We start from the raw sequence: 15,839 nt of genomic DNA, 5'->3' as shown, positions 1-15,839 counted from the left end.
GTAACATGCCCAGATACAAGAAGTAATCTATGTCGAGAATCTTTGGGAGGAGACAAGAAGCCCTTTCATTCTGTCTGCTACTGTGCCAAATAGACGAACAGACTTTTGAAATGGATTTGTCCGTTCAATATAGAAGGCTAACGCCTGGCGAACATCCAACGAATGAAGTTTTTGCTCCCTGCTGCTTGCATGTGGCTTCTGCTAGAAAACTGGAAGAAAGATAGCCTGATTAACATGAAACTGGGAGACAACTTTAGGGAGAAAGGCCAGATGTGGTCTAAGCTGAACCTTGTCCTTGCAAAACACAGTGCAAGGAGGCTCAGATGTTAGAGCCTTGAGCTCAGACACCCTCCTAGCAGAAGTTATTGCTACCAGGAATGCCACTTAATATAAGAGGTAAAGCAGAGAACATATTGCAAGCGGTTCAAAGGGTGGCCCCATTAGCCTGGAAAGGACCAGGTTAAGGTCCCAGGCCAGGATCAGCCATTGCACATGAGGATATAGTCTGTCGAGACCTTTAAGAAAACGACCAACTACTGGGTTGGTAAAGACCAACTGGCCCTCCACACCTGGATGGAAGGCAGTAATGGCAGCCAAGTGGACCTTTATTGAGGACATAGAAAGTCCTTGCCGCTTTAAGTGGAGGAGGTAGTCCAATATCATGGGTACTGGCGAGAGTGTTGGAGACAGGAGACATTGCAAAGACCAAATTGTGAATCTTTTCCATTTGGCTAGGTAGGTAGCGCTAGTGGAAAGTTTCCTACTGCCAAGGAGGACTTCCCTGACTGGACCCGAACAAGCCAGCACCACTGGGTTTAGGCATGGAGCTTCCACGCCGTGAGGGGAAGAGGTTAGACGTTTGGGTGGTGGAGGTGGCCGTGATCCTGAGTTATCAAGTCTGGGAGAAGCGGTAAGGCGATTGGGTTTTCCCCGGACATTTCCAGGAGAGACGTGTACCAGTGCCAACGGGACCGGGCTGGAACTATCAATATCTTCGCAGCTTCGTCCCTTCGAACCTTGAGCAGTACCTTGTGAACGAGAGGTATAGGTGGAAACGCATACAGGTGGTGTTCCCTCCAGGGAAGGACGAACATGTCCGTGATGGAGCCTGGGCTATGATTCAGGAAGGAGCAGAACTGTAGACACTTCCTGTTGTGTCGCATGGCGAACAAGTCTAATCGGGGAAATCCCCATTGTTGGAAGATGGTATTCATGACATACGGGTGGATGGACCATTTGTGGCTGTGAAAGGACCTGCTGAGATAGTCTGCCAACTCGTTCTGAACTCTGGGGAAATAAGACGTCTCCAGGTGTATTGAGTGAGCTATGCAAAAGTTCCACAGTTTGAGGGCTTACTAGCACAGGGGAGAGGAGCGTGCTCCCCCCCTGTTTATATAAAACATTGCTGTTGTATTGTCTGTCATGACAGATATACATCTCCCCTCCAAGTGAACTTGGAACATCTGGCATGCCAAACGGACTGCCCTCAGCTCTCTGACGCTGATATGAAGTAAGAGCTCCACCTGGGACCAGAGGCCCCGAGTCCTGAGGTCTCAGGTGTGCTCCCCAACCCCTCGCTGACGCGTCCGTCACCAGCGAAAGGGATGGCTGAGGCCTGGGAACACCAGCATGGCTGAGGAAAAGGGAACACCAGCAGACACCACTTATGGGTCAAGCCACCATAGGAGAGACTCGAGAACCAGCCAGGGGAGAGTGACAATCTTGTCTAGACCATCCCAAACTGGTTGATACAATGAGGCTAGCCAGGCCTGAAGAGACCGAAATCTCAATCTGGCACGCTGTACTACAAAGGTACAAGCGGCCATGTGGCCAAGTTGCTTTAGGCAATTCCTTGCTGTGGTGGTAGGGAACTGCTGAGACCTAGTATGATGTCGCACAGGGTCTGGAAATGTGACTCTGAGAGGTACCTTGCCTGTGTTGAGTCCAAAACAGCTCCTATGAACTCTATCCGCTGAACACGGATAGGGTTGACTTCTATACATTCAATAAAAGGCCCAGGTCTTCTAAAGTTGCTCTTATGATGATCACATGCACCTCCACTTGTGCCTTGAAGCAACCTTTGATCAGCCAGTCGTCGAGGTATGGAAACACCTGCACCTGGAGCTTGCATAAGAATGCAGCTACAACTGTCAACACCTGGTAAACACTTGAGGTGCAGCTGACAGGCCGAAAGGAAGGACTGTGAACTGACAGGGATTCTGATTCACCATGAACCTGAGGTACCTTCTATGGTACAGTGTTACTGAAATATGAAAATAAACATCCTTCAAGTTGATCGCAGCATTCCAGTCTCCCAGATCCAGGGAAGGGATAATGGAGGCCAGAGAGACCGTATAGAACTTCAACTTCTTTATGAACTTGCTGAGGTACAGGATGGGTCTGAGGCCATCTTTGGCCTTGCAGTATTAGGAAACACTGCAAATAAAAACCCCTGCCCTTCAGCTCCTTAGGGACCTTTTCCACCACCCCCACATTTAGGCACATGTGCATCTCCTGCATGAGAAGTTGTTGTAAGGGGGTCCCTGAAGAGAGACAGGGAAGCGGGGTGGAAGGGAGGGAGCGAGTATCCCCTTTCTACCGTGCGGAGCACCCAGCTATCTGATGTAATTTGGGCGCACGCAGGGTAGAAATGGGACAGTCAGCACAAGAAGATAGGGATGGATTAATCCAGAGTTTTGACTGGTGTGTTGCCCCCGGCTGCACCTTCAAAAGTTCTGCTTTTCGCCTGAGGACTGTTTTGCCTGCCCAGAGCTGACAAATGGGGTGGCCTCCTTCTATTATTTTTGCTATGCCTCCTAGAAAAGTCCTGCGTGTTCTGCGGGTGATAGAATCGAGGCAGGGATTGCGGCTTAAAGTGTCTCCGCTGTGTAGTCAAAGTGCGCAGGCCAAGGGACTTGAGGGTGGCTCTTGAATCCTCGAGGCTATGAAGCCTCGAGTCTGTCTTCTCTGAGAAGAGGGTCAAGCCCTCAAATGGGAGGTCCTGGATGGTCTGTTGGACGTCATATGGGAAACCTGATGCCTGTAACCAGGAGTCTCCCTCATGGCCACCCCCAATCAGCCACATCCAGAACCAACACCCTGGCCACCAGCTTGCCCTCCTCTACCAATGAGGAGATTTCTGCCCTAGAGTCTTCTGGCAGAAACTCTATAAATTTTGCCATAGCCCCTCAGGAGTTAACATTATACCTACTTAGGACCACTTGGTGATTTGAGATTCGGAGCTGGAGACCTCCGGTGGAATAAATTTTCCTCCCAAAGAGGTCCAGCTTCTTTGCCTCCCTTTTTTGGGGGGATGGGTCTGGTGTCCCTGGCGCTCCCACTTATTTGCCGGCCCTACAGCTAGGGAGTCCAGCAGAGGGTGGGTGTAAAAATGTTCAAACCCCTTAAAGGGAATAAAATGCTTCCGTTTGGTCTTCTTCGTCATCAGTGGTAAGGAGGCGGGGGTCTGCCACAGAATCTTGGTGGTCTCTTGAATAGTCTTTATGAGTGGCAGAGCAATCTAAGAGGGACCAGAGGGGGCTAGGATATCCACCATAGGATCTGATGTCTCGGCGACCTCGTGAACCTGGATCCCCAGGTTCTGGGCCACTCTGCTCAGTAACTGCTGGAGTACGCTATTGTCCTCCAGTGCGGGGGCCATAGAAGTTCCCGCCACCGCCTCGTCTGGTGAGAATGAGAATGAGGCCCTAGCTAGGACCGGGTCTCGCTCTCTGCCCTCAGCACCGAGGGGGTTACATTGTGCCGGGTCTTCCAGCACGGCAACCGATGCAGCGTGGGGCAGCTGGTCCTGCACCAAGGGAGGTGTGAGAGGCACGCGAGATACCGAAGCCACTGACGTAGACTTCCTGGAATACACAGGGGGTCCAGAAAGGCCACTGGGTCGGAGCCTGCCATTGCCCAGGCCACAGTACCTGGAGGAATTACTGTTTCCTTGTCTGACGTCGATTGTCTACGCGATCAGTGTTGGCTTCACTTAGACCTGAAGGACTCCTCCTCTGACTCAGAGGACTCGCTGAAGGAGGACCCCGGGAGAGCAGTGCCCACTGGTGCTAGGGAGCAGTGCCGGGAACTTGAGACCGATGCAGCTCCTCTACCTGTCCACTAGCAGAAGGGACCGGTGCTAAGGGGATGGTGATCGGCACGGTACCATGAATGGCACTGAAGATCTCACGGGTGTCGCTGAAGCAAAGCTCAGTGCTCTGTCTCGCCTAAGTGGAGAAGGCAATGCTGTGAAGGCAACGAGCTCTCTGGCCACCTCAAAAGTCTCCGGCATGGCTTGCTCACAACCTTCCTGGAGTCTCGGGGGCCCAGATTCGACTGGTCCGTTGGTGGAGCAGGAGTCAAGGGAGCCCAACTAGGCGGTGCCTCACTTATGTGGCCCAATGAGGGTCTCACTGCGCCAGCTTCCTTCAGTACTGGCCTGGGCATGGGTGAATGCCCTCTGTCAGGTCTCTTCTTTTTGTGGGGTACCAGAGACTGGGAACGGTGCCGCCCACTGACCTGCACGGAGCCCCTATGCAGGGAACTCTGTTGGCGCCAAGGGTCTCTATCGGAGTCCTTCCTTGGTGCCAAAACCTCTTGCGACGACAACGGGGCACTACAAACTGATGCCAAGCTGCTCGGCATCGGCTTGGTTGACCCTGGGTCCGAGTGGGGATGGAGGGCAGCCTCCATAAGGAGAATCTTCGGTCACTGATCCCTCTCCTTTTGGGTTCTGGGGAAAAATCTCCAGTAGATTTTGAAATGTTCCTTTTCGGACTTTATCCCGCAGACACTTTAGGCAGGAAGCATGGGGGGTCACTCCTGGGCATAGGTTTGCCACATGCTGCACAGGGTTTAAACCCCGGGACCGAGGCATGCCCCAGTACCAGGGGGGGTGGGGGTGGGGGATGAGAAGAGGCAGGGGGGTACCCCCAAACGATATCTTATAGATCTGTACACTAACTACTGTCTAACTATTTACAGGGCAAGTCTGAAGACTTCTAAGAAAGAGACGCTTGCTGAAGCAAGAGAGAACGAGCATTCCGGCTAACCATCACAGGCAGTAAAAAAGAACTGAAGTGGCAGCAGATCAGCAGGGCCCTATATTTGATGCCATGGAGGCACGACTCTAGGGGGCACCTAAACCGACCCGATGGATACTGTTTGGGGAAAAACCTTCCGGCTGTTGCGCATGTGGCACACTTAATTGGAATGGACATGCGCAATCACTTGAAGAACTATTACGTTTTCACCCCTAGAAAGGGTCTGTCTTGGTCAATGGGAAGACATATTAGCAGGGCAAAGTTTTCAGCACAATTGCTTGTACTGTTTGGTGGATAGCTAGCGACTAACAGTTACATTCTGTTAATCTGGCATTTTCCACAAGTGCTAAAAATAATTATGTATTTAATTTAAAAAGGAAAAAGAATCTGTTAAAATGTACCGTTTGCAAGGGCAAAAAAATGATGGGTGCAAGAAACCATGCAAGAAGCTGTGATATTCTTTTCAGTGCTACCCTACTGATCCTATGTTCAATGTGTACAAAAATAGTACTGAGCATCAGTGACTATGTGATACATCTTTCTATGGATGAAAATGTGTATTTTCCTTTTGCCAATATTTTAATTTCCACAGAATATCCGGTCTAAACCCCCTGCCCATGCAAACCCTTGAATGTTATTACTCAGAAAATTTTTGCAAGCACTCACAATAGTTCACTGTGGTAGAGTTAGCAGTAACAAAGATATTGCAGATCTAATCTTCCATCAGTTAAGTTGTTTGAGCAACTAATAAACAATATCCTGTAACAATTGTTTTGCAGTTTACACTATTTTGAGCTGAAGTTAACTATAGACAATAGGCAAAATCCTTCTTTTCTTTTTAAAACTAACTTCAGCAAGAACAACAAAGTGTAGAATGTTGATGTATTCAAATAGAGTAAGCAATTAGGACACCTTTTAATTAAAATAATAACAGGCTAGATCACATGAAAATATTTTTTAGTTCTAAACTCAGATAAAAATGTCTATTAGAAGGATACAGCTGAAGTCCTCTAAAATTACTGCTTCCAGATGTTTAACAGAAGTGTGAAGTTTTGTGCTTCTTTCTAATTTAAAAGACACTTTGACACTCGTTCACACTCAAGTTTCAGAGTAACAGCCGTGTTAGTCTGTATTCGCAAAAAGAAAAGGAGTATTTGTGGCACCTTAGAGACTAACCAATTTATCTGAGCATAAGCTTTCGTGAGCTTATGCTCAAATAAATTGGTTAGTCTCTAAGGTGCCACAAGTACTTCTTTTCTATTCACACTCAAGTAATTAATAACATCCCCTGAGCTTTTTTCATGAGGTGTGTACAGAAGTTGTTAGAGGAAAAGCAACTAAGCAGTTTAAAGCTTTTGGCAACTTTTTATGGAACACCATTACATTAAAAAAAAACTATAGCATACAAAAATTAAATAGCTTCTTTCTGACCTTCTTGAGCAGTTGGCACCATCCAGGTTGTGGTAGCAGTGGCCTTTTTAACATTTTCCATCTCTGTTTCATCTGTGATGACTTCCAGGGCACCAAATTCATTCACTCTGAACTGAAAAAACAAAGAAAAATGGGGTGAAATTCTGAAAAAAAAAATTTGACTGACACTCCCTTAAGGATTATTCTTCCATCCTTTTAGTTTCTTATAATGGTGCCCTTCATCGTATTATCTGAGTGCTCAGTGATACTGCTAATCCCCTAGCAACAGGAAAAGTGTATTTATTATGTCTCTAAAACACAATGCACATGGTTCTATAAAAGTACATTTAAGCATTTTTCTCTATGTATATACTCACACACACACCATTTACAAATACATACAGAATAGTATGTATCCTAAACAAACAAAAAAAATCAATAGCAAAAATCTCAAGGAAAATTATCTTATTCTGCTTTTTTAGCTCTCCCTTCACTGGCAGTAAACCAGTGCTCTACCATGAAGCATTTTTGTCAAAGGCCTGAAAGTGATCGAGAAAATACAAGTATTTCACAGAATATTGTAATTTCAGCACCAACCAAAAGCTGATTGTTTCTCCAATGCAAATTGCATGTAAGCAAACATCTCAAAGCAGTTTATGAACTGCCTAATTACCTACTATATGTAATATAACCATCAGCCAGGAACAAGGCTTAGCAATATCCCACATACTGTGCTTATACTAAATCACTGTGATTTATGTCCATCCCGCCTCCAGTAAGAAAGCATCCTCCAAATGCTTTATCAACTGCCATGCTAGCGGATGAGACTAATGTTCAGCTTTCCAGTTAATAAATAAGTCAGTATATCCAATGGGTTGCACAGGTGTAACTAAGGGCAGAATTTTGTTCATGATCTTCTATTTTAGCTGAAAGGATGCAAGTCACTCACCTAGAGCTCAATCACACCTTATACGTGCTGGTACTGAGGTGTCCCAGAGGGATCTCCAGGACGAACTATGCCTCAGAATCCCCTCACAAAGCTCCCTGGCATGGAGAAGAGGCACACCCACTGCAGCACTCCTTTGGCTGAAGGAGTGGGAGGTGGAGGATACTTCCACCTACCCACCCATCCATCCTTGCCACCCTGGCCTGATCTACCCCTCACATTCTTTAGTGTATTTTTGCGCCTCAGGAGACTCCAGAAGGGAATATTCAGCTTCTTGTATTGGGGCACCGCATCAAGGGAGTCTAAATGGGGTTTTTCACATTTAAAAGGGGACACCATCAAGGTTAGTAGACCTAAATTTAACTTACTTTGTTTTACTCACATCTGTTTGCAAAGTCCATATAATTCTGTATACAGATTTTTTACCCTAGCCCCCATCACAAAAAGAAAGATCCAATGCTCTTGAGAGAGAAAAATGTCAACAGTCCAACAATTATGAGCAAGCCTTCAACAAGATATGCAGTGCAAAAATTAACGTTTTGATTAAAAAAAAATCACTTTCAAAGTTTTCATAGGGTTAAACAACCATGAATAAAATATGACAGGTCACTAATTAGGAGCAAGCCAAAGCAGCAGCATCCAAAAGTTGCTAACATTTAAGAGCTCGTTAGTGACCTATATGAACCGAACTGGTAGTATCAGACCAGTGGACAGGTGCACAACATAAATAACACCACAGTTAACACTAGTTGGCAGTTTCAACAAAGGAGACCAGAACTAAATGGGGATGGAACCTGAATTACTGTCTCACCCCTAGAGGAGGTTCCTTCAGGTCAGAGTTAAGGTAAAGTGAAAGGGTTGTGAGAAAGTTTTCACCATCACTGCACATGCTATCCCTTTTCTGCATATAAATCAAGACTTTGGCTCGCATGGCTGTCAAATCAACAACTTTCAAGAACACTTTAATGCCCCAACCCAGGAAAAAAACTTAAGAACACATTTAAGTGCTTTGCTGAATGAGGGTCTAAATAAAGACTGATGAAACACTGTAAAAGCTTTTGAGCTGTTTGTCTGCCTGACTGATAGGTCCTTCTACAGTCCTCATAACCGTAGAATATGAGCATATTTATTGTTTCCAGAAAAGGTATGTAATCAAAAAATTGCATTTGGAGAAATTCCAAACTCACATTTGCAGGAATTACATGTAAAACTGGCTACCATTTAACATGATCAATAAATCATAAAATGGTGTAATCTATTAATGAACCAATGTTAAATATGAAAACACTTATCAAAGCCCACCAAATGGCAAGAAAATTAATTTTAAAAGGTATCTATTTAAAAAAATTCATATGAATCTATCTTGGATTAAGACCCTGATGCAGAACATGAATCAGAGGCAATCTGCCCAATCAATGGATTACATATTAGAATATTTTAAATATGTCTTCTACACTTCTAAGGACATTCACCATTAGCCCACTGACCAGTCTGCCTAAAGATTGCTACATCTTACTAGTACCAGTGAAGATCAAATTAGTAAAGGGGTTACTATTGTTCTCCACTGGCTACAGAAGTTACTTAAGAGCAGAGAGAGAAAAAGGGGGGAAACCTATAGTTAAAATACATTAAACAGAAAAAATAAAAAGGTACAGCGACTTTCAAGCAACAAATGTTCAACTTCAAAAAGAAATCACAAAACAGAGCCAACAGTACCATCTACTGGGCAAGGTTAGGATAATGAGGTTACAGTAATATATATAATTGGTACAATATCACTGAAAATACATGTGGGAGTAATGGACCAAATATTCTGGCCTGACATCAATGTAATCGAGGACTAACTCAACCAATGACAATGGAATGAAACTGGTCTAATACGGATGTTAGTGAGATCAGAATCCACAGTATATATTGCTCCTCCTACACAAGAGGTAACTAAAGTTAAAGTAAATGAGAGCTATGCTGGCAACATGTCAGGAGAGATTACACCTAGAATGCAAAGGACTTCTGGCCTGAGAGCACTAGGGCTCATGCTTAAAGTGAATGAATGGGACTACTCACGTGCTCAAGGTTAAGCATGTGTTTAAGTGTTTATAGGAGTGGTGCCCCAGTTTGAAGCATATTCCAGCAACTCTCCTCTTTTGTATGATGGTGCAACCCACAGACACCTTAGGTCCCACTATATTATAGAAAAATGTTATACCCAAAATTATTTGAAAGAATGTTATTTAGGCTGTAAAAGTTAGGAAATGCAAGAATTTGTTCATACATCTTTCTTTCTGCCTGTCTGTATGGATGCATTATGATTAAGGCTGCGTATCTGTCACTGACTTTCTGTGACCTCTGTGACTTCTGCAGCGGCTGGTGCTGGCTCAGTGGCTGCCCGAGCTGGGCAGTTTGGGTGTGTGGGAGAGGGCTCAGGCAGTGGGTTGGGGTGAAGGGCGGTTCTTACCTGGGGAGAGGGAGAGGGGGCTCCCCGGCTCCCACCAGCATGTCCCTGCAGCTCCTAGGCAGAGTGGCCGGGGGCTCCGCATGCACCACCCCCACCCCTTCCATTAGCTGCAGTTAGCGGACAATGGGAGCTGCAGAGCTGGCGCTTGTGGCGGGAGCAGTACGTGGAGTCCCCCTGGCCGCCCCTCCCCAAGGAGCTGCAGGGACACACCGGTTGGAGCCGGGTAGGGAGCTTGTCAGCCCCACCAACCCTCCCCCATTCCAGCACCAGCAGGTCCTGGGTCAGGCGCTGCCCCCCCAGCACAGGTCCCATACCGCAGGCCGCCACCCCACACCTCTCCCACCAGCACCAACGGTGCTTTCTGATTACTGCCCGTGACCTGTCCATGACTTTTACTAAAAATACCTGACACTAAAACGTAGCCTTAATTATGATACAGTCTTTAATTACATGATCACATACTACTTTTGCCACAGGACCCCTCCCTCATTCAGTACACAGGACTGACAGTGCTCAGAAAATGAGGCAGCAGTTTGATATTTTTATACTTATTCTCCAGTTAATGGTCCTTGCCTTATTTACTGCCTACTATCCAAAGCCTGCAATGAAAATGTATTCTTTATTTAAATAATAAAAAAAATGCCTATACAAAGGCTTCAGATGCTCTAACGATTAGTATTACAGCATAATGCTAGTAGCATTAAAACAATCTTTTAGGCAGGAATGCAACCATCCAGACACCTACAAAAAATATTTATTTATACCCCTTCATTGTTTTGGGAAGCATATCCTCAGCCATCTCCAAAACTCCGACCAAACAGGTGTCTTTTCCAATGCGCCCACAAGATTCCCAAATCTGAGCTATTTTGTCCAACTGAGCAGGAGGGATGCAAATTCCAGAATCCCAGAGCTTTCACAGACTGCTCTTTGCCAGCAGTCCTTTCTTTTATGATGAGGGGGATCCAGTTCAAGTGCCCCTGCTGACATCCCAGAAACCAATAGGCAACCAGTGGCACAATCCAGAGCATTGGTGACATATAGTCCAATATGTCTCAATAAGCAAGCTGCAATTTCATTCTCCAGATGCCTGTAAGGTGTGGCCTCATGTGCAGTAATCTAACCTTGAGGTAACAAAGACATGGATAACAGTGACAAGGTCCACATCCTAAAGGGAAAGATTGCACCTGCCTAAACAGACACATGTGGTAACAAGCTGACTAGTTTACCTCTAATATCATTGTTCAAGAGCAGCTATGGGTCTAGAATCACCCCTAAATTGCAACCCCTGCTCACCAATGGCAGATGCATTCCTTCAATCAAAGGGACTGATATTATCTCCTCCATCTCAGTCCCCCAATCCCCCGTCATCATGCCTGGGTTGTCCCTCAGCCAGCTCACTCCCATCCATGCCTTATCTCAACTATTCACATTTCTTCAGTCTTTTCAATCTTCTCCCTGGTATTTGAGGAGTCCATATACATTAATGAATTTATCTCCACTGTGAGATCAGACAGCATTATTATCCCCATTTTACAGATGGGGAAACTTGGGACAAAGATTTGCCTGAGGCTACACACTGAGTCAGTGGCACAGCCAGGACTAGAACTTCAGGCCTCCTGACTCTCAACCCCTTGCTCTTTCTTCCAGAGCACAATCCCATAGTGCCAGAGGTGTTGTGCAGTCACAGCTCCCACTGACTTCAGTTACAATTGTCAGAGCTCAAGATTTCTGCCCACCAGGTCCTACATGTCTAATGTTCAGAACCCTCACTCAGCATCACGTAGGAAGGCTGTGGTAGGAACAGGGGTAGAACTATACTTTCCTGTGTGGCATTCTCCTGCCTTAACCAGAAGACCATTCTTTTTCTTCCTGCAGTTCCCCGCCTTGTTCCTTACAAACCTTCCACCATCTAAAGCAAATGAGACAGGGAAATAGCTCCCTTCAGTAAACAACCCTGATTCAGCCCCAAAGAACTATCCATTCGGTGCACTGAATGAGACTAGGGTCCCATGGAAAAATGTGATCATGTAATTAACGGCTGTATCATAATGCATATACATAAATGGGCTGAATTAAGATTTCACAGGTGTGGCAGAGCTCCAACCTTGTCCCTGTGGGTCCTGTGTTTCCAGGCGGTTTATACTAACTTCAGAGGCTCACTGTGACCCTCCACGTACCCCTTCTCTCTCTGGGGCCAGGTACAGTTTACTGAGCCCTTTTCATCATAAGCCAGCAAGGAGGTTGGTGAGAGAACTCCCACAGTCTCTGCTGTCCCTACGGGCTTATTCCAGAACAGTTTAGCCTCCTGTCCTGACAGAGGCCTGTCTTCCCCTCCCAGGAGGTGTTTCTGTAGTGGCGGGTTGGGGGGAACCCGGGCCCGCCCTCTACTCCGAGTTCCGGCCCTGGGACCATAATGGCTGCAGCTGTTGGCAGCCGACCTTTCGCTGCCAGAGTTGCTACATTTCCCTGGGCCACTTCCCCACAGCTCCCCCGCTTCTCTCTCAACACCTTCTTCACCTTTACCTTAGGGCTCTCTTCCCCGTGGCTTAAGGGTGTCTTCATTACCCAGGCCTTCAGCCGCACTTCCTCTCCTCTGGCTCCCTGGCTCTCCTGGGCCTGACTGGTGTGAGCCCTTTTATAGTATCAGAGGGGCCTTAATTAGAGTCAGGTATTCACATTAGCCTAACAGCTTCAACTGACTCTTTGCAGGCTAATTGGAGTCATGTGTCCACTCTAGCCTGGAGCAGCCCCTGCTCTGGTCAGTCAGGGAACAGAAAACTGCTTATCCAATGGCCACTATATCTGCCTTCTACTACTCTGCTGTACCCAACTGGCCTGGGTCACAGCAACCGAAATTCTGGAATTCTCCTAACTTTTGAGTGCTTGCTTTGCAACAAAATACAATTATTTTAATATAGAGAGTTTATTTCCTGTTTTTTAAAGCGAAATTGTAAAAACAAATTCTATTATGTACAGGTTTGAATCCTGAACCTCTGGCAATGGAGCACAGCTTGAGCTAAAGGACTAACTACATTAGCTGGCAGGAAAAGATTGTTATCCTGAGTAGGGAGAGAACAGGCCATATGCTGGGGCTGAAGGATGGCAGAGGGGAGACCATTCTGGCCTTCTCTCTCTCCCCTCTCCCTGAGGAAGTACAGGAAGCTCCTTTTCCATGTACTGCCCGCATGTTGTGGGGATAGACCACCAGGGCCCTGTGCAGGGTTGAGGGATGGAAGTTTTCAGCTGGGAAGAAGCCTGACCCAGCTCGCTCTTTCCCTCATTCCAAAGAGACTATCTGCTGTCAAGATTCCAAGCGCAGCGTGTGCTGCTCCTGCAGCAGCAGCAGCATGATCCCTGCCTTAGTAACTGAACACAAAAGTTCTAATCTATCATGGCATGCCTTTAACATTTTGCAGACAATGCATGGGACAAAAGAGAAATTGTGATTTTCTAAATTTTATCTCTCTGTAAAACTTGTGTCCAATTTCATGGGACCAAAAAAAAAAAAAAAGTGGGGTGGGAGGGCACTTCTCTGGCCTGTAAGCCTAACTTCAATACCAGACAAATTAGTTGAAACTATAGTAAATAACAGAATTATCAGACACATAGATACACAATATGTTCGGGAAGAATGAACATGGCTTCTGTAAAGGGAAGTCATGCCTCACCAATCTATTAGAAGTCTTGGAGAGTGTCAACAAGAACGTGGACATGGTTGATCCCGTCAATATTGTGTACTTGGACTTTCAAAAAAACCTTTGATGATGTCCCTCACCAAACGCTTGAAAGAAAACTAAGCAGTCATGGGATAAGAAGGAAGGTCCTCTCATGGATCAGTAACTGGTTAAAAGACTGGAAACAAAGAATAGAAATAGTTAGTTAGTTTTCACAACAGAGAAAGATAAATAGCAGTGTCCCCCAAGGATCTATAGTGGGACCTATGCTATTCAACATATTCATATATTATCTGAAAAAGGGGGTGAACAGTGAGGTGGCAAAATTACTCACAAAAGTTAAGTCCAAAGCTGACTGCGGACAGTTACAAAGGGATCTCTCACTAAACTGGGTGACTGAGCAAGAAAATGGCAGATGAAATACAATGCTGATAAGTGCAAAGTAATGCACATTGGAAAAAATAATCTCAATTTTACATACAAAATGATGGGGTCTACATTACCTGTTACCACTTAAGAAAGAAATTGTGGCTAGCTCTCTGAAAACTTCCACTCAATGTAAGGCAGCAGTCAAAAAAGGTAACAGAATATTAGGTACCATTAGGAAAGGGATAGATAATAAGGCAGTAAATATTATAATGCCATTATATAAATCCATGATATGCCAGCACCTTGAATACTGCATGCAATTCTGGTTGCGGCATCTAAAAAAAAATACATATATTAGAATTGGAAAAGGTAAAAAAAAAAAAAAAAAAAAGGCAACAAAAATTATTAGGGGTCGGATCAGCCTCCATATGAGGAGAGATTAAAAAATGGGACTGTTAAACTTAGAGAAGAGACGATGGGGGTCACATGGTACCTAGGAGGAAAATAACTGCCAAGTCCGGAATCTCCTCATTCCCCACATATCAAATTCGCCTCTAATAATAACTTTCCTAGCAAACTGGCAATAAGGTTCTGTCATAGAAATTTAAATTAATCCCCTGGATAAACTTCAAACTGCTGAATATAGATTCCAATGAAAAAATGAGAGGCAACAAGAGCCCTAAGCCTGAATCACCTAAGCAGATGAAAGGGGAGACCCCAAGGCCATAGCAGAACCTAGCCCAGGATACTGCAGCACTGAAAGAAATATTCACAAACCAACTGGACTCAATCTCAAATGATATTTGTGACCTCTCTATATGATGTGAAATCCCAAATGGCTCACTTAGAAAATGAGCTACAAAAGACTGCCATTGAAGCTAGTGCATTTAAAGCAACTGTCTCTTTAAAATTAAGACCAAACTGGAAGAAAAACAGGATGACTAGAAAAAAAGACCTTGAAGGAACCTTCATCTATTGGCATTGCTTAGGGTCTCAAAGAGAAAGATATTATCAGTTTTCTTCAGAACTGAGTCCCCGACATATTTAAATTGGACCCTCAACTGCCCCATTAGATATTGAAAGGGCCTACTGAATGCCTGGTACTAAAAGACAGGAGTCTGTTTCAATGAAAACCTTTGAAAGAATAGCAGACAGCTGATTACAAAATGTTTTGTAAAAATCTACTGGAAAGTCATCCATCCAAGGGGCATTGCTGGAATTTGTATTTTTAATAGCCTGTTCGATCTCATACGTTGAGAAAGTTTTGTCCATAAATAACACTTGTTCAGAAGACAGGGTATTAAAAGGCAGGCCTTCAGTGAAATGATCAAATTTATTAGTCAGATTGGACATCTGATTTATATAAAGCTTGACAGAATTGCCTAAATATTATTTATATCTATTGGTTCAAGGATGGGACTCCCATCTTCTTGTAATAAGTAAGATATATTATTGTTGGCTAGTTCCATTTTAAGTCTTCTGGAAAGTAGTTTACCTACTTTATCTCGCCATTCATAATCTCTTTGTTTAACCCTACTGGGTATTAATTCAACTTGGCCGAGTAAGCATTCATTATATTTATATTTGGCGTTGATTAGATTTGACATACGAGGTTTTTGTTATTTGGGTCAGTCTTGTGCACTCTCTCCAACTCATCTATTTTCTTGGCCAGAGTCTAGTAACTTGAGTCTCTCTCTCTCCCCTTTTGGAAGGCATACTTTATGCACTGACCCCTTATAGTAGCTTTCAGAGCATCCCAAAAGATGGCATCTTAGGTATGTGAGTGATCATTTCCTTGTATGAAATTAGAGTTGACTGACATGCAATGAAATTTTGCATTGTTTAGTAGCTTTCACCTAGAACAGTGGTTCTCAGCCTGTTTTTTTCTGAGCACCCCCCACAACATGCTATAAAAACTCCACAGTCTACCTGTGCCACAA

General features: G+C 44.9%; 1 protein-coding gene across 6 annotated transcripts in view; it reads right to left on the bottom strand.

Annotated features, from left to right (window-relative positions):
• Positions 1–15,839, bottom strand: part of L3MBTL3 (L3MBTL histone methyl-lysine binding protein 3) — a 140,802-nt gene that overhangs the window by 103,637 nt on the left and 21,326 nt on the right. For 5 of the 6 annotated variants that reach the window (XM_043542885.1, XM_037894779.2, XM_027823206.3 and 2 more), the window contains exon 3: positions 6,477–6,588. In XM_043542885.1, the coding sequence (XP_043398820.1) occupies positions 6,477–6,588 (112 nt within the window). Of the gene's footprint in view, positions 1–6,476; positions 6,589–12,379; positions 12,469–15,839 lie in introns of those variants that run through there. The other variant, XM_043542886.1, reaches the window with a different exon arrangement.

This window comes from Chelonia mydas, chromosome 3, assembly GCF_015237465.2.
Source record: "Chelonia mydas isolate rCheMyd1 chromosome 3, rCheMyd1.pri.v2, whole genome shotgun sequence".
NCBI classification, from domain to species: domain Eukaryota; kingdom Metazoa; phylum Chordata; order Testudines; family Cheloniidae; genus Chelonia; species Chelonia mydas.
This window is presented reverse-complemented; position numbering and strand designations above follow the sequence as displayed.